General features: G+C 34.9%; 5 protein-coding genes and 1 long non-coding RNA gene across 9 annotated transcripts; 2 read left to right on the top strand and 4 right to left on the bottom strand.

The window, feature by feature from the left end:
- Nucleotides 1-7: 7 nt before the first annotated feature.
- LOC109581239 (uncharacterized) lies at nt 8-2695 on the bottom strand. 3 transcript variants are annotated; one of them, XR_002184559.1, is made up of 3 exons: nt 793-2695; nt 346-631; nt 8-194 (listed from the first exon to the last, which is right to left on the bottom strand). It is a non-coding gene; the product is annotated as an uncharacterized LOC109581239 (long non-coding RNA). The 3 variants fall into 3 exon arrangements; XR_002184560.1 differs by having other exon boundaries at nt 8-434; nt 511-631; XR_002184561.1 differs by having other exon boundaries at nt 8-631; nt 793-2173; nt 2339-2689.
- A 774-nt stretch (nt 2696-3469) lies between these two features.
- Nucleotides 3470-5455, bottom strand: LOC109581254 (uncharacterized). Its single transcript, XM_019995218.1, has 3 exons — nt 5267-5455; nt 4781-4864; nt 3470-4689 (listed from the first exon to the last, which is right to left on the bottom strand). The coding sequence occupies exons 1-3, from the start codon at nt 5444-5446 to the stop codon at nt 4192-4194; spliced, it is 762 nt and encodes a 253-aa protein (XP_019850777.1). The 5' UTR covers nt 5447-5455; the 3' UTR covers nt 3470-4191.
- A 61-nt stretch (nt 5456-5516) lies between these two features.
- Nucleotides 5517-11721, bottom strand: LOC109581237 (ubiquitin carboxyl-terminal hydrolase CYLD-like). The gene is made up of 12 exons (XM_019995183.1): nt 11212-11721; nt 10849-11023; nt 10642-10802; nt 9544-10278; nt 9292-9415; nt 7865-8114; nt 7736-7815; nt 7570-7633; nt 7396-7528; nt 7236-7347; nt 7054-7179; nt 5517-6997 (listed from the first exon to the last, which is right to left on the bottom strand). The coding sequence occupies exons 1-12, from the start codon at nt 11689-11691 to the stop codon at nt 5601-5603; spliced, it is 3837 nt and encodes a 1278-aa protein (XP_019850742.1). The 5' UTR covers nt 11692-11721; the 3' UTR covers nt 5517-5600.
- Nucleotide 11722: 1 nt separating this feature from the next.
- LOC100631945 (uncharacterized) lies at nt 11723-13647 on the top strand. Its single transcript, XM_003385708.3, has 5 exons — nt 11723-11777; nt 11835-11920; nt 11971-12229; nt 13184-13261; nt 13310-13647. Exons 1-5 carry the CDS (start codon nt 11750-11752, stop codon nt 13588-13590), a joined length of 732 nt encoding a protein of 243 aa, XP_003385756.1. The 5' UTR covers nt 11723-11749; the 3' UTR covers nt 13591-13647.
- A 178-nt stretch (nt 13648-13825) lies between these two features.
- On the bottom strand, nt 13826-15639 carry LOC109581238 (uncharacterized). Of its 2 annotated transcripts, none has more exons than XM_019995185.1 (9): nt 15402-15639; nt 15301-15351; nt 15209-15247; nt 15111-15155; nt 15023-15067; nt 14871-14970; nt 14496-14687; nt 14043-14418; nt 13826-13999 (listed from the first exon to the last, which is right to left on the bottom strand). In XM_019995185.1, the coding sequence occupies exons 1-9, from the start codon at nt 15476-15478 to the stop codon at nt 13908-13910; spliced, it is 1017 nt and encodes a 338-aa protein (XP_019850744.1). In that variant the 5' UTR covers nt 15479-15639; the 3' UTR covers nt 13826-13907. The 2 variants fall into 2 exon arrangements, with proteins under 2 accessions (XP_019850744.1, XP_019850743.1); XM_019995184.1 differs by having other exon boundaries at nt 15017-15067; nt 15402-15638.
- A 39-nt stretch (nt 15640-15678) lies between these two features.
- LOC105312365 (heat shock 70 kDa protein 12A-like) lies at nt 15679-17910 on the top strand. Its single transcript, XM_011404953.2, has 3 exons — nt 15679-16086; nt 16140-16358; nt 16407-17910. The coding sequence occupies exons 1-3, from the start codon at nt 15691-15693 to the stop codon at nt 17724-17726; spliced, it is 1935 nt and encodes a 644-aa protein (XP_011403255.2). The 5' UTR covers nt 15679-15690; the 3' UTR covers nt 17727-17910.
- Nucleotides 17911-17930: the final 20 nt, after the last annotated feature.

The raw sequence follows: 17930 nt of genomic DNA, 5'->3' as shown, positions 1-17930 counted from the left end.
TACAGCTCTTTGGTGGCCACCATTTGTAGCAGTATAGGCCCATGTCATCATCATGCTCTGGTCCACAGAAATAGCTGCAATATTCCTAGGAAACTGTGGCAACTTCCATGTAGTTTTTCAGATAATATCCCTCATTTTCATCACATTTATCCTTTGTGTACATGTTTGTTGCAGTGCATAATGGAAAATTTGCCCTAGCAAGAAGTGAACATTTAAAATATGCAATTTTAAAATTTTTATGGTAAAGGTACATGCAACTGTATCAATTAACATTTATTTTAATTCTTACATCATCTACACATAATTATATTTGAATTTACACGTGTAAAATGATCACACACTGACCAGCAAGTGGCATAATCATAGGATGACATTCTAGGGAACCAGGCATAATCATATATAATTTCACCTTCTCTAGCATAAACAACAGGATCCTACAAAAGACAGCAAAGCAATATGTTAGGAATACATCATGTACATATGCATGCATTCTTGTGTGTCTGAATTCACCATTTCTGGTTGAATGTGATTAGGGAATGAAGAGCTATAGAGCTCATTTGGAAGATTATACAATCCCAGTATATTGTCATTATTGTAAGTCAATATACAAGTACCACTACCATCAGGAGACCTAAAACAGATAAACAGAAATATTTGTACGTAAAATTAACAACATCAAATGACTGCTGCTCTTGCTTTAATTACCCTTGCATGAATGTGTAATGTACTGATGATGTGTGACATGCAATGTAACTACGCAATGATCATTAGTAAGTAGTGCTACTATCATACCACTTGCATCCTCTGAAGTACACGAGCAACTGTCTTCGTTATTCATTTTTAGTCTCTATGAGAAGTCGAGGGTCAGTTTCAAGATCATACAATTCAGTAATAGGATCATTATTAGTGATTAGGCCATTGGTTTCAATGATAGCATCATTATTGGTATCTTCAGTGGGTGTGGCATTGCTCCCTGTCTATGTCTCATCCCCACTCCCTTCCACCTGAATACATCATAATAAACATTTAAATTGTTGCAAGCACGTGTAAAAAATGCTTTAATGTTTGACACGTGAGCCTGGTATTATTTACAACTAAGTACACCTAGTAGTACATAATAGTAAGCTACCCAAAATATTGGCATTATGGCTCTCATGACGTATGTTTGCCCTGGGTGCATACTATTGTTTACAACTTCTAGTGCAACACAATAGGCTACTGACCTAACACAATGCCCCACTGTACTTTTCTTTGTTATCAACTTGCAAGGCATAGATTATGTGGCATAGATGGAAATGTAATGTAAAAGTTTATTACATGTATGACAACAAGAACCATCAAAAATAGGCAACAAAAATTCCTATATTGGCTTGTTGCATCCAACATCAATGGGGCACTTTACCAGAGACGTCAATCCTTGCACATCCTCCTTGATTATTCACACCAAACTCATTGCATCCCAATCCATTGGTCCAGGGTTTGTAAGGTAGGGTACCGGCACCTCTATCATACCTTGGCTTGTAACAGCTCTTTGGTGGCCACCACTGATAGCAGTATAGGCCCATGTCATCATACTCTGGTCCACAGAAATAGCTGCAATATCCCCAGCAAACTATGGCAACTCCCATGTAGTTTTCCTTGCATTTAGGATAGCACAGATAATATTCCTCATTTTCCTCACATTCATTTTTTGTGTACGTGTTTGTTGCTATGGTATAATGGAAAATTTGCACTAGCAAGAAATGAACATTAATTTAATATAGGCCTATACAATTTTAAATTTTTTATGCTAAAGGTACATGCAACTGTATCAATTAACATTATTTTAATTCTTACATCATCTACACATAATTACATTTGAATTTACACATGTATAATGATCACACACTGACCAGCAAATGGCATAATCATAGGATGACATTCTAGGGAACCAGGCATAATCGTATATAATTTCATCTTCTCTAGCATAAACAACAGGATCTTACAAAAGACAGCAAAGCAATATGTTAGAAATACATGTACATATGCATGTTTTTGTGTGTCTAAATTCACTGTTTCTGGTTGAATGTGATCAGGGAATGAAGAGCTGTAGAGCTCATTTGGAAGATTATACAATCTCAGTATATTGTCATTATTGTAAGTCAATATACAAGTACCACTACCATCAGGAGACCTGAAACAGATGAACAGAAATATTTGTACGTGAAATTAACGACATCAAATGACTGCTGCTGTTGTTTTAATTACCCTTGCATGAATGTGTAAGTACTGATCATGTGTGACATGCAATCTAACTTGACTACGCAGTGATCATTAATAAGTAGTGCTATTATCATACCACTTGAAGTACACACGCAACTGTATTCATTATTCATTTTTAGTCTCTACGAGAAGTTGAGGGCCAGTTTCAAGATCATACAATTCAGTAATAGGATCATTTATCAATGATAGCATCATTATTGGTGTCTTCGTGGGTGTGGCATTGCCGTCTACATCTCGAGATCTCATCCCCGCTCGACGCTCCCTTCCACCTGAATACATCATAATAAACATTTAAAAGAGAAATTATGGAGCAAACTATATGCCTAGGCTCAGGCTTTGCCACATTTGAATTTTGAAAACCTCATTCAGTCAACAGTACACTGCGAGGTACGCTTCATAATAATTGAGCCCAATCCTGGGGGCTTGCCCATAGTCTATGTGCATGAAGAATGAAGATGTCAGTTGTATCAAAATTTTGTCCTACTCGTCAAAATTGTGCTACTATTTTTTATCCTAGGATAAAATTGTGCTGCTACTTTTTGTCTTATTCGAAAATTTTGTCCTAGTACCTTCCTAAGATAAAAATTGGCTGCCAAAATTTGTCCTGGGTTCGAATTTCGCAGTAAATTTGTCCTAAGTTTTTTTTACAAATTCTGTGCCCTCCAAGAACTTTTAGGCTATTTCAACATCTAGGTATATAGATCTATAAGGCCTTCTTGCTGCGTAGTATCCTCTATGCTTGTTGCCATCATTGCAATTGATGATCTAACCTTTCAAGCTGCATGGGAGGAGGAGCAGCTTGCATGTATGTGCTGCTACTTCTGGCATTCAAGAAGAAGTGCAACTGCAGGAATCTATATGTTGCAACAGACTTTCTTCATGCCAAAGCTCTTTAAATTTTAATAATCAAACAGCTATTGCAGTGAGGCCACATACCATAGGTGCCTCGTTATTACATAGGGACTGAGTGGCTTGAATGGGTTTCAGTACTCTCACAATTAGATCAGGTGTTAACAAATGCAAGGTATGTAGACTACTTTTATGTTCATTATGAGCCAACCACTATAATTCATAACAAAATATATCTTCATGATTTTATGATTCTTGATTAGATTCTTCATGCTGCAGACGTGTTTTAACGTACTAGTACTTTTAGACTACACTAGTAAACAAGAGCTGCGTAATAAAGTAGTGATTGCTATAAGATACGGCTGTGAAGGATTTGCATTCTTTTAATTCAAAAATAAATCCCTTAGATCTACTACATCCATTTTTATGAATATCTTTTATGATTGATTATAAAAAGTAATTATAAAATTTTTATTTTTGGCATTTCATTAAATGTTTTACTATTGCATCGAAATACCTGCTCATAATAAAAGATTGTGTAGTTTCTACATCTTTCTTTGCTGGTACACGATAATGGTGTAATAGGCCATATTTGGGTGGTACACGATACCATTTACTGTAACTTTTGAAAACTTTAATTGGCCAGTGGTATCTAGCACCGATAACAGCTTTTGTTTTAACTATCATCTTGTGATATTTATAATGCTTGTGCTGTTCTACTGGATCAGAAGCCCTCTGAGTGAAAGTAAAGTATCGAGGCCATGATTTATTGATGCACTTTGTTGCTGTAGCAACTTCAGGCAAGCTGGTACCATCATCGTAAAACCAAGTGTTATAAAGTATAAATGAAGCCGCCTTCTGAGCCTTTTTTGACTTCAAAATATCTTTCAACATTTTGACAACAGTATACCTCTTGCTAGGAATGAAAAATTCATCGACGTCCATTAATGCAAGATACTTGACTCTGTATAAGTTACGATATATACATTCATTGACTAATCCAGTCTGTCCCCAGGCTCGTGTATAGCCAGGTATTAATGGTGGCTTCAGTCCCCAATCCAGCACTTCCACTATGCCTTTTTAAATATAAGGCAACGTAGCATTATAGTAAGAGTCTGGAACATCTTGAAAGTATACAGTTATAATTTCTGCTCCTAATGCTATATTGAGTTCAATCCAGTCAATTAATAACTGGGAATTGTTTGAGCCATATAGTCCTTGGTGGAGACATACTCCATACGTCAAGTGTTTTTCAGGCTTACTGTCTCGTATAGGTATGCTTGCCATTGGTCCTGTGCAGGTTAACCCAACCTTAGCACACAGTGGGGCTTCATCAGTAGGAATACTCTTAATCTTTGTTCTGTATACGTAAGTCACATAATATTCATATGTTTTTAATTTCATTTTGCCTGCAACTGCCCATTCTTCTAACTCAAGGCATGCAATAGTTCTCTTATTCTTGTATACGAGAGATGCATATAGCTTTGGTTTTGAAATAGTCCAGTCATCATGCATTGTAATAAATACAATAGAAACTTCAGATTCACGACGAGAATCAAAGTATCCAAGACGTCTGATCTAAAAAATACACTCAAGCATAATTAGTAGCTATCTTTAGGTAGAACATGGCTTTATAATATATAATACATGTGATAATTATAATACTTACAACAAATGGTTTGCTAAGTTTAAACCATAAGTCTTCAGGTCTCTTGGGATAATACAAATTTTCCATTGGAATATCATGATTTTCCTATAATTATAATTGAAAACAATAGCTATATATAACACATCAATTACTCTTGATTATAAGGTGCGGAATAATTGCCTACCACTTCTATTCCTATTGACCTACTTCTTCATCATTGCTTATATTACTCGACTTAACAAAAGCATTATGTGAAAAATGTTCTTTCAGCATAAGACTATGGTTTGGCACAAGTAGTTTATGCTCTCAAATAGCTTTTGACCATTTAGAATCTATTCACCTAGTTATACGTATCCTTAAACCCAATGATAAACTTGTGGCCACATGCGTCGACTAATCACTAGTTAGGCAATAGGCACTATAAAAATACACAGTCTCTAGTTGTCTGACTCTACTGCTATTCTATAATCTAAATGTACAGGTCATAGATATACCTCATTAGACTACCTCATTATCACTTGTCCTAACTTCAGACCCAGGGCTGCCAGTAGTGTTTTTTCTTCGACCAAATAGTAGACCTGACATGAAGTATAACACAACCATCAAGATCAAGGCACCAAACACAACTTTCAGCAGGGTTTTGCGTTTAAAAAAGCCATCGAGCAACTTATTTCTCGACTTATTCATGACCTTTCTAAGTCAAGTTCCACTTCCTTCAGTCCTATGGCTTTATAAAAATGCGTAGGTGGCTGTGGGCTGGAAATAATTATAGTTTTTACAATGATTATATAACATTATATCAAGAGTGGATAATTATTTCCACTCTTGATTATATTTAAAATTATAGTTCTTCAATAATCTGAGACATTGTTGGACGCACATCTGGTTCATCATCAATACAGCGAACAATAAGACTGTGATGATTTGATGAGCTATTTTTAACTTCTTCTAAAAGAGAGTCAAAAGTATCATCATCTTCAGGAAAGCTGCAAGTAAGAACTTCACAAAAGAGAACGCCAAAACTGAAAGAGTCCATTTTTATTGTCTGCTTTCTTTTATTGCGTTTAAGTGTAGATATGCTTTGGTATGATTCGGGTGCACTATAAACTAAAGCACCTGGAGCCTTTGTGACTGCATTTTGTACTGCATTAGCTGATCCAAAATCAGATATCTTTGTCTTCCACTTCCCTGGGCCCTTTGACTCAAGGAGTACATTAGCACTGCTGACATCACGATGAATAATAGGGTCAGGTAGACAGTGTAAGTAGTTTAGACCAACAGCTACATCATGTAATATGGAGAGAATCACTGGTCTACAGGATGGGTCAGGAGTCAGCTCCTTGTTCTCATAAGCTTTACGTAATGAGGTATCCATTACCTCAGTGATAATCATAAGATAGCCAAATGGGTCATCAAGCACAGCTCCTATAAACTGGAGAAGATTGGGATGATGTAGACGAGCCATTGTCTGTATTTCCCGATCAAGGAGCTTACGATAATGCCTGTTAATCTCTTTATGCAGTTGCTTCACAGCGACTTTCTGCCCTCGAAACTCTCCTATCCAAACTACACCCCATCCACCTCTACCAAGCTCATTTTCTGACAGCGTTATTTCAGTATGACTGATTTTCCAGCTACTTTCAGTTGCTTCCAGTAGTTGCTTCATTTCAGCTTCCATTGAATTCATTTTTTTCTTACTATCTTTCAACTCCAGTTTCAACTGATCAACTTGATTTGCCAGGTCACGACTTGTTTTCATTTCTCTCTTTAACAACTTGACAACTTCTTCATACTTTAGTGCAAGTGACTCAGAATGCTGTACATCTTGACTGCCAATAACATCATCAAGTACGAGCGAATTAGCATTGCCTTCATTGATTATTTGCTCTTCCTCTTTGAGTAAATTCTCCAAATGACTTTCAGTGTTGGTTACTGGCAATTGTTGTGCAGAAGAACTGTTATTCTCTGCTGGATCTGGTATGCTACTGGACACTGGGCCACCTTTACTATCACCAACTAGAGACTCTGAAGAGGAAGATCCACTTAGCACATTATCTATAGCATTGTCACTTGTAGCAACGTATATACACATATAGATGTCATGAATGAAGCGTCGAACATATCCTGGTGTAGTCTTCATAGGAGTATCAATGAGTCGATCACGACCATCAGAGGAATAAATCCATTCCTGTAATTCTTGGGACACATCAACTACCTCAGGGATGTTATATTTATCATCTGCAAAGCAAATAAAGAAAACAATAATGGGGGATAGACTATAATGATTTTCTTACACAATCTATTAGCTGTGCTGTCATGGAAGAGCCATTTACCTCCCGACCTAGTATAGCACACATAATGACTGGTCTCAATACATATCACTGAGAGTAACTGGAGCTTTGGGGACAGAGACAAATCATCTAAAATTACAACGCATAAGTTTTATTACATAGGCTCGGTTGTTTTTTTCCATTACCAGTTTGGTCAAGCAGAGGTTTAAGATCAAGTGTCAACGATGGAATAACTTTGTTATAAATTTTGACTTCTTTGCTAAATCTTGGAACTTGAATTATTAATTCAGAAGGAACCTGTAAATGGAGAAAGATTTGTTCATAAATAATTTCTTAATAATTTACTTCTGTGAAAGATATATGTTGTTCAAGAAACATATTAACCAGTAGCTCTTCAGTACTTGACACTGAAACCTCATTTTCTTTAAGTTCAAAAAACAAGGGAATGAAAAATTCTCTTTCAACACCAAATGGCCGCCTATAATTTTTAGAGTTATTAGCTAAATAAATTATTATTACTTTAAGCTGAGAAAAGGATCAATGTGAAGCATTCTAAATAATACGGTGAGAAATTCCTCTGGATCTTTAATAAATAAGATAAAATAGATTTAATTTAATAAAATAATTGATAAAATAGATCTTTAATTAGCATTAGCAATTGAGAACATGTCATTAATTTAATTACCAGTTTCCTCTTTTTGCTGAAAACTCTCTTCTAAAATGATCTGCAAGCTCTCCACAGATTCATATCTGGCCAATCCATATCTAAATCAAAAAAGAGGCATCAGTTGTACTGTCAAGTTTAAAAACTAACTTTCTCAGAGGATTAACTATTCCTCGCCAAAGATAATGTTTGACCTTTTCTCCCACTTCATCAAGAGGTTTATCTTGGAATAACATATCAAATGAATTGCTCAAAGCGAACAAGGCAAACACTGTAGAATCAATATAACAGGAGTTGCAGTGGCCCTGGATGCCATGCTCATCACCAATGTACTTAGAAAATAAATCAGGTGTAACAGAAGTTTGGACTTTTTCAAGTGTAGGTGCTTTAGTGGATAATGCTAAACGAAAAAATAGATAAAGTAATATGTAATACTGCAATACTGTATACAGTCTACAGATAAATGAATCTACTGTATAGCGGGTTTATTTCGAGGATAATAATTTTTGCAAATGGCCTGTATCTGGAGGTTCATGGAATTAATTTTCGTGAATTGCCCACTTCTCTGCCATCTTGTACCGTATTAAATTGATTTTCAAGGAATTTAATTTCGTGAATCTTCAAAAATCTGCAAAATTTACAAAATTTGTTATTCTTGAAATAAACCCGTTATACATCAAATAATCTAATATGCAATTAGGAATACATAGTTATAGGTGGTAGTCCTTATAGGATTGATGCCTCATGAGCTGAAAAGTACTACAAAAAAATGAAAAATTCTCTCCTAGCCATTTTTGGTAAAATTTGGCCAAAGTCTCTGTACTAAGCAAGGCTACAAAAGTCGTGGCAGCCATTTTATTTTGGGATGAATTATACTTAGTAGCACTACGGCATTACTAATAGTACAGGGACTTTGGTCCAATTTTTGAGTACCCTTAGATTTATAAAAAATCAAATTTTGATTGGAATCAGCTACACAACATAAGAACATGAATATATATTTTAAAAATTATAAAAATAAAGAATTCTCTCTTTCCATTTTAGCAAATTTGGCCAAAAACCTGTACTACATAAATGTACATGCATAAACTTTGGCTCAACTTTTGGGTAACTTAAAAATTAGGAAAAATATTTGATCAGAATTAGCTCAAATTTTCTGCACAACATAAGCACATGTATATGTATCAGGAGAAATTACTGATAAAAATATAAATTCCTCTCATTTTCAATTTTGACCAAATTTGGCTGATACTAGTCAGGCAGAGCCTGACCTTCCTTTTGGCCTGATATTTTAGCAAATTAAATAAAATTCTAATATGATCGAAATGAGCTCAAACTTGCTACACAACATAAGAACATGTCTATGTATCAGGGAAAATTTATTAAAATAGAAAATTATCTCTTTTTCAATTTTAACAAAATTTGGTCAAAGTTGGCAAGAAACTGAGCAGTATGCCAAAATCCTATGGGAAGGCTTGGATTGAGGTCAATTTGCAAGTTGGTAGCTAATTTCAATTGACTCCATTCCATATACTGTCATTTATGTATTATAATGTACTTTACTTTTATAGGCTTACGATTTTTCACATCCTTAACTGGTTTAAGGCAATGCAATGGACAAAAGAATGCCCTTCCAGGTTGACAACTAAAGTATTGTACATCTTTCCATGTTCCATCAGAACAGCCAGCCATTGCCGCTTCCTATAAATTAAATCAAAATTACCACTCAATTAAATATTAACATTTAAAAATCCCATACACCTAAAATACCTTGGGACTACTGATCATAAAGCAAATTATACTATACACTGTACATGTATTATACATACCAGTTCAACTCCAGCAAATAATCCAGGAAAATCAGTTAGTGCTCCAATCCATTGCACTACGCCATGCAAAGAACAGCCATTACGTTCAACGGGTACAGTAACTAATGTCCCAATCATTAGTTCCTCCCTGCAAGAACTTAGAGATGACTCCAAAGAAGATGAGCCTGAAGGAGCTTGGAAACTAGAAAAATCGTAACCTGAAACGTCAACAAAATCATCATCGTCTTCCTCTTCAGTACAAGTACCAGTCTCCTTTCCATTATTATTAGCTTCAGATTGAGATCTTAAATGCTGTATTGCTTTCTCCAATTGCTTCTCACTGATAGGCTCACTATTTGATAATTTTGAATCCAAACTCATTCCCCTGTTTCTCCTTATCCCTCCTGCTCTATGCAATCCTTCACTTACTGAATGACTCGAATCACGACACCTTTTATCATCAGTCGTCCCCTGCTCATTGCTTTCAATGTTCTCTTTTCTTGCTTCATCAAGGAGTTCTCTTTGTGAGCAGTACTCTTCCACACTTATATTAAACTTATTAGCTATCTTTGCCACTTCTTGACTTGCCACTTGTTTCTTCTGCTGCTCCTGATACTCATCATAATGAAGTACAAACTGTTCAGGAATGAATATTCGTCTGTGACCCAGTGTTATTTTGAAGAGTTTTGAGCCCTTCATTGCAACAACATCAATATGCAATCCAGAGAAGTCTATCCTACGTATGACCCATTTGTCCTAGCCATAGATAAAACAACTCATAAAAATAGATTCATAAAATATAATACCATATTGTAGCCGGAAATTTTGGAGGGAGTAAAATTTGGCGAATTGCTAAATTTTGGGTGATTGGTGGATTTTAATTTGGCGAATTTTTTGCTACGTACCATCATAGATATACAATAGTGCCATTGAGCATGCGTATAATTACTGATAATGGTGGATTTTTATTTTGGCAAATGGCTATCAAAATGTCAATTTTCCAAATTTAATTCCCTCAAAAATTTCCTGCTACACCGCACAATAGAGAGAAGGAAGTTAATTAAACTCCATTAAAAAACATAGTATCATTGTTATGTGCCAATAATACTGAGCACTCACTGTTTCTATTCCAATAACTGATAGAGTGCAACCATCTTTGTCTATAGGTCCCATCCACCTCACTGTACCAGTTACAGGGTCACCTTTAACAGTATAAACTATAACACGATCATCAACTTTAAACCTGGACTGATGAGATGAACAGTCAGGACTAACTGCTCCTAAAATGAAAAAGTATAATAATAATTCTTTAACTTGTTGTCATACCTTCTGCACCTAAGTCACTTCCAGTTGACTCAAGGCTCACTGAATGCTCAAAGTGAGAATTGGGATACTCAGACTTCTTTAAAATCTTATCTATTGTAACATATACAGCATTATTGTGGTCACATTTAAAATGAGGCATTCCATCGCAGGAACCTTTACCGCGATACTTCTCAGACTATAAGACAAAAATATAATAAGAGATTTACTCTGCAATACACTACATTGCTACACAGAAGTATTGTTATTGTAACAGATAATAATTATTACTGATAAAATCCATTAAAAGTCCCATTTAATGCGCACTCTTTGCGGTCACTTTAAACGAATCACTGGAAACATTTATATACAATACTTAATGCATACCTTTATCTCAATACCAAAGAAGATCCATTCATTCTCATCCAATGAGCCAATGTAACGTATGGTTCCCTTTACAAAGGAATCCTCAGGTGTTTCACCCTCCATTTTCATTGTAAACATTACCACATCAGTGACCACGAGATTCATCTTCTCTTTCATTTCCTCGTTTCTTTTGCTGTACTCCGTTAATCTTACACTTGGTGGCTGGACTGGCAAAAGATATGACAGCTCGTCAGACTGGAGTTCAGCAACGTCCGAGCGAGGAGCGTGAAATATAATCCTCCTGTCAGAGTAAAGGCAGTAATTTCTTGGAATATCAGGATCCATTTGTGAGCTTTCTTTGTCAGGAAACTGGATTACAATTTCTCCCTCAAACACAGTGAGCTCTGATGCATAGCCTTCTTCTTGTTGTGGCCTTGGGGCAATCTTGCGCTTCAGCAAAATGCAAGGAACTTCCTTGTCGGCTCGCTTGTCAGCCATCATGAAGATAAGTCTACCCACTCGTGTTAATGAAACCACAAAGACGTGGGCGCAGCTGAATATGGCCTCCAATATGGCTGATGAGACATGTAAGTTTTTTTTATCAATCGGATTATTGACATAATGACACTCTTTCTTTATTTTAGACACTAATTCCAAATTCATTGAGTTCTTGGATACTGAAAAATATCCCATCAATCTTGCACTGTTGCTAAATCTTGTAGTGGCAAAAGTAAGAAAACTTTAACAACTTTGATTGTTATATTTGTAATTTAATTTTAGAATCCTTCTATTTGGGAGAATGTTGGCATACTTCTTGGTATTGATGCAGGTGTTCTTGATGGAATTAAAATGGACGTTAGTCATGGTGGTAATCCAAAAAATCACTTCAGAGAAGTATTATCAATATGGGAAAGAAACCTTGAGCCGCCATTTAATTGGTGTACCATATTAAGCATTTTATCAGCTCCAATTATTGAGTGCAGCACTTTGGCTAATGAAATAGCAGCAGTACTAAATAAAAAGGATAGCTTATCAACAGGTATGTGCATGTAGTAACGCTGATATTTTTTGAGTGTTTTTTTGTGTTTCAAAGTTAAAATTTGTTTCAGCTACTGGTAATTTTTATATTCTGTGCATAGTCTATTATGATAGATTAGCATTTAAACGTTGATTTAACATGAACACAAAAATAAGAAAATTAAGAAACCACAAAGATTACATTGTATACATTTTTGTGTGGGTATTGTAATTATTATAATCTATATAGGCCATAAAATATTGTAAAAACATGATTACAGTTATATTGAGCTAGTTTAATATTATAATTTGGGTTTCCCACAAAGCATGCTGAGTGAGGCTTCATGAGCTGAAGAGCCTAATAGCATATAGAGTAACTTTAAAATTCAATTTAAAAAAATTCAAATTTAATTGGAATGAGCTCAAACCTTCTATATGCATCAGGAAAAATTATAGAAAACTTTACTTAGTCAATTTTGACAAAATTTGGCCAAAGATTTTATACTATAGTAGAAAGACTTCGGATCAAATTAGAAAAATTGTAAAATTCAATTTTGATTGAAATCAGCCTAAACTTTTTACATATGTGTCAGAAAAAATTATAAAAATAGAGAATTCTCTCCTGAAAAATTTGGCCGAAAATACCTTGTACTATAGTACATGCGATTTTTGAGCCAAATTTAAAAATTAAAAAATCTAATTTCAATCAGACTCAGCTCAAAATTTCTCACAACTTAAGAAATTTTTCCACAATGTAAGGACACGTATACGTATCCAATTCAGAAAACTTAGTAAGAATTCTATCCTTGCCATATTTTATGAAATTTGACGAAATACCTTTACAAAATATTTTCTTAATTTTTGAGCAACTCAAAAATTCACTGACAAGAAGCTGAGCGCTATGCCAAAATCCTGTTGGAAACCTTAACTATAATAATTGTTGTTGATCAGTAATTAGTGATGTTATTTTTAACAGATGATGGAACAAGAAATGATCAAGTAGCCCTAAGCTCAAGCTCAAGCTCAAGCTCAAGCTCAAGTTCAACATTAAGAGGTAAGTAAGTATCAAACTAAAACTGTAGCTAATATTATTCCCTTTCAGAGCTCACTGCACTAAATGCCATACAATTATTGAGAGATTGTGGTTTTCGAATGTTCACTAATTGGAGTAAAGTTTCACGGTCTTTAGGAATATCTCTTGATGATAGAAATAGACTAAAGCATAAAGGGATGATGAATGATGATTGGAGTGACGTGATGGAAAGTGCTCTCACTATCTGGATTGACTCTGGACAAGCAACATGGGACAAATTAATAGAAGCAGTTGAATCAGAAGAGAAGAACACTGCTTTGAAGATGAAAAGGATTTTATATAAAGAGTGAGAGTTTAGTTGTTTATATAAGAATTATTTTGTACCACAAGGTTCTGCTCAAATGGAATAACATTGCCTTTCTATGTAAAGCCCACCTACCACACACTGTGCAACGTATTACCCATGGCCTAGTGTCTTTAGCTAAAAGTTATACTCAGCCAGTGCACATTGTAATCCTAATAATTGCCTTCACCATAGACACTTCACAGACTAATAATGTAAACTAGATCTAGTACTTGCCCATATGCTTGGCAGATCCAATGACCAGAGGTTATTGATCCAAAATAATGTATAACTAGTTAACTACAAAATCTAATTAATCTATAGTTATTGAATATTGGCAGATTTTCTTGTGATGTCTTTATCTTCCACAGATAGTTGTGATTCTGCCTCCTTGTGACTTAATTCTTTTCCTATTGCTATATACTTATTATTATACATGTACCATAAAGTATAATCTACCTGAAGCTGATGCATATGTTTTTTGGTAATCAGAACTTTGATCCCTCTCAGCTTCATGCCCAACTGCATCTTTGATTTCTTCCTTACTATTTCCCACAGATCCTTTAAATGCAACTTGTAGCTGATTACCAAATAGTAGAATAGGACGATAGTATATCAAGGGATTATGGGTAGCACTTGGCTTTTCATTCCATGTGTGTCGGTGAACATCATGTAACAGCTCAGGATCAAACTGCAAATCAGGACAAGTTGTTACTATGAGTGGAGGAAGCAGTGTTAGCATTCTATGTGTCAAATTAACTGCCCTTTCAATGTAGCCTTTAATAATGCTCCTTTCAATTTTCAGAGTGCTTTTCTGTTGAAGTTTTAGAAAAACCTATAACAATAATTATTACAACTATAATTATACTTATATATGTGATGATCACCCACTCTTGATGTATGTGTATTTACCTCCTCTGCAATGACTTTAGTATCAGGGGGTTCATTGCCTCTTAGGCTACATGCACTGAGTAGTAATCCATACACCCTGTATTTCTGTCTAACATCATCGTTACTACTTTTTTCTGGTTGATAGTTTAGAAGATGCATTAATTGATTTTCAAGAGAAGTTGCCAAAATTTTAATAAATTCTGTATAAACTGCCTGTAAATTAAAAACCATATGCAACTTGTAAGGGTCATTGCATTTTATTATAATGTGTATTAAGTAGACTGTGTATGCATACAGCACAATTTAGAGGCTTTATTGGGTTAGGTATAATTTTAGATCTTATCTACTGCTGAGTCTCTATTTTCAATTGATTTTAATCATTTGTATAGTCTATACCATTAGGAAACTGGATCCTTCATTGTTCTTTTCTTTAGTAACAATCTTCTCACGTTTCTTTATCAGCTCATGAGGTAATTTTTCAGTAGCATTTTTCAATCTTTGGAAGATGGTTATAGAGATTGATAAATATATATTTTTTGTACTTGTACTTGTGTTCTATTTTCTTATTCTTTTGTTTAAGTGACTCAATTTCCCTAAACTATATATTCTATGTATTATTGTAAATATATGACTGACTGTTTTAAGGATTTGTAGATTTTATCCTTTTTGTCTTTTTCCTGCCTGCAAAAAGTTAAATAAATGTTGGAATGGTAGATATAAATCTTTATATTAACTTGAGGTATTCAACTTCACTTTTTTGTTCATTACAGTAGCTACATGTATAATAGATATGATGCAGTGATTTGAAAATAATTTAGTTAATTACCGTATAATAGTTTTTATTTGATTTCTACATTTTGAAACTTCTTCTGTAATTCTGTATTTAGTAATTGGTAGTCTAATAATACAAAATGTCACTATACTTACATGAATGTAGATCTGTCACTAATAGTAGATCTATCAGCATTTTCAGTTGATCTGCCTCTTTGCAACCATTTCTTCATGATCTTGATGGTCTTAAACTAGAGTCTAGCAGCTGGAATTAATACGGTCTAGTTTACACTAGCCAATTCTAGGAATCCACAAATGATGTCATGATTCCTGAAACTCACATAGATTTAATCTTGGAGCTAAAAAAACTTTTCCAAGAATTATTTACACAGAACATATGAATAATCTTAATCACATCCTTTTTATCATTGTAGCTGTATAGCACATGCATACTTTTGTATGCCATTGCTTCCACTGGCAGAAAGGTGCTGAAATGGGTAACAAGACGCCAGCTCCATTATGTAGAGCAGAGAAAATAGTTTGTAATGAGCGTAGCTATTGTCCTACTAATGGCAATGTTGCTGCAATTGATTTTGGTACTACATCAGTTTCCCTGGCATATGCTACTAAAGGATATGAGAATATACAAACATTTCCATTAGGCACAACACAATCAACAAGGGTTCTTAATGTTGTTCTACTAAAGAAAGAAGGAAGCAGTACAAAAGTCAGTTCATTTGGAGAAAATGCCAGACAGACGTTCTTAAAACAAGTTAAACAGGATGACTACAAAAGCTATGTTTATTTTGAGAGGATCAAAATGTCTTTGAAAAGGGAACAGGTACATGAAATAATTTCAAATTTACATAGCTGTACTAAACACTTCTATTGCAGGCCATTAATCGTGAGACGCTCATTGAGTCTTTTTCGGGTGAGAAGTACTATCTGGTTGAAGTTATTGCATTCATACTCCAGTATTTAAAAGATCAACTCATCGACCACTTGTCACGTACTGTTACACCCTTAGGAACGACTGATTTTTATTGGGTCATTACTGTACCTGCTATATGGGATGCACGTGGAAAAAGAATGATGAGGGAAGCTGCTTATATGGTGAGTGAAGAAATTAAAATTTACTGCTTAATCTACATTGACAACTAGGCTGGCTTATTGACAAAGTCTGGTGGCATTGAAAATTTCACTCCAATATGTGATGGTCCACTTCCACCACCAAAAGAAGTTAATTCTGAAAAGTTGTCACTAGCACTGGAGCCTGAAGCAGCAGCTCTTTATAGCCAGAAGAATGTGGTAGAGCAAATTCAAGCTGATAAATCTCAAGCAGCTATCAAATGTCCCACAGAATACATGGTCATAGATATAGGAGGTGGTACGGTTGATATCACAGCTCATATTGAAGTTGAGGGAAACATCAAAGTGCCAGTCATCCCTACTGGTAATGCATGGGGTGGTACACAGGTTAATGAAGCTTTCTCTAAAATGCTGCAGAAGCTGGTAGATGATCCTGGGTACCTGAAGTATCTAGATATTGGTAGCCATTCAATGCAAATGGCATCAATAAATGATATACTGTATAGAGAATTTGAAGATCAAAAAATTAGCTATGGTAATCGTACTAGTAAAAGCATTGTTGTTTCTTTGCCTAACAAATTCGCTAAATGTTACAATGAAACAATTGAATTAAAAGTTAAGGAAATGCATGGCGTGGAATATGACGATGACAAAATATACATAGAAGATGAAGAAGTAATTGAAGCTCAATTATTTGGTCCAGCAATTGATGGTATCATAGATTGTGTACTAAAAGCAATTGAAGATACCAAGAATCGTTTTACTACATTTTATCTTGTTGGTGGATTTGGTGGCTGTAAGTATACGCATCAAAAGGTTGAAGAGGCAATTAAAAAGCGAAATTCCAAAGCTAAAGTTATACTCCCACCATCTCCTCGATTAGCTGTTGCTCAAGGGGCAGTATTGTGGCGTCAGAATCCAGGAAAAGTAACAGAAAGAACATGTGATGCTACTTATGGAATAAGCACCACGTTACCATTTGATCCAAAGGAACATGATGAGGATTACAAGTACTACGATGGTGAGGAAAAGCAAGATAGATGCCATTCGGTGTTTTGCATTTTCATTGAAAAAGAAGAGGTAGCAAATGAAAATGAAGTTATTACAATTAACGGGGAACCACCAAGTCAAAACTCTACTCAATTACCGATTGACATTTACTGTGCACCTGATCGTGGTGTTCAATACATCAATAGTAAAGATGGTAAGAGCAATGCTGATAAAATAGGTCAACTGGTCATTGATATTCCAAATCCTGATAACCTACCACTAAATGAGCGTACAGTTGAGATCACTATGGATTTCAGTGGAACAGAAATACAAGCCAAAGCTAAGTATTGTGTTACTGGTGAAGAAGTTAAAACCACCTGTGACTTTCTCTCTACTCAATAACTTTATATCCAGTATCACAAGTTTTAGGAAATTTTTACTGAAGACAGGTGTCTTGACTTACCCTTAAATTGATCTCTCTATTTTTGCTATTCTGTTTCATAATTATTTGCTTCTCCTCATTGTGTCTGTTTATTAGGATTTTTATTAGGTTTTGTTCTTTTCATAATAATAATAGTAATAATAATAGTAATAATATTAATAATA

The sequence above is a fragment of the Amphimedon queenslandica genome, unplaced genomic scaffold, assembly GCF_000090795.2.
Source record: "Amphimedon queenslandica unplaced genomic scaffold, v1.1 AMPQUscaffold_13452, whole genome shotgun sequence".
NCBI classification, from domain to species: Eukaryota; Metazoa; Porifera; class Demospongiae; order Haplosclerida; family Niphatidae; genus Amphimedon; species Amphimedon queenslandica.
The sequence above is the reverse complement of the archived record's forward strand: the minus strand, read 5'-3'. Positions and strand labels throughout refer to the sequence as shown.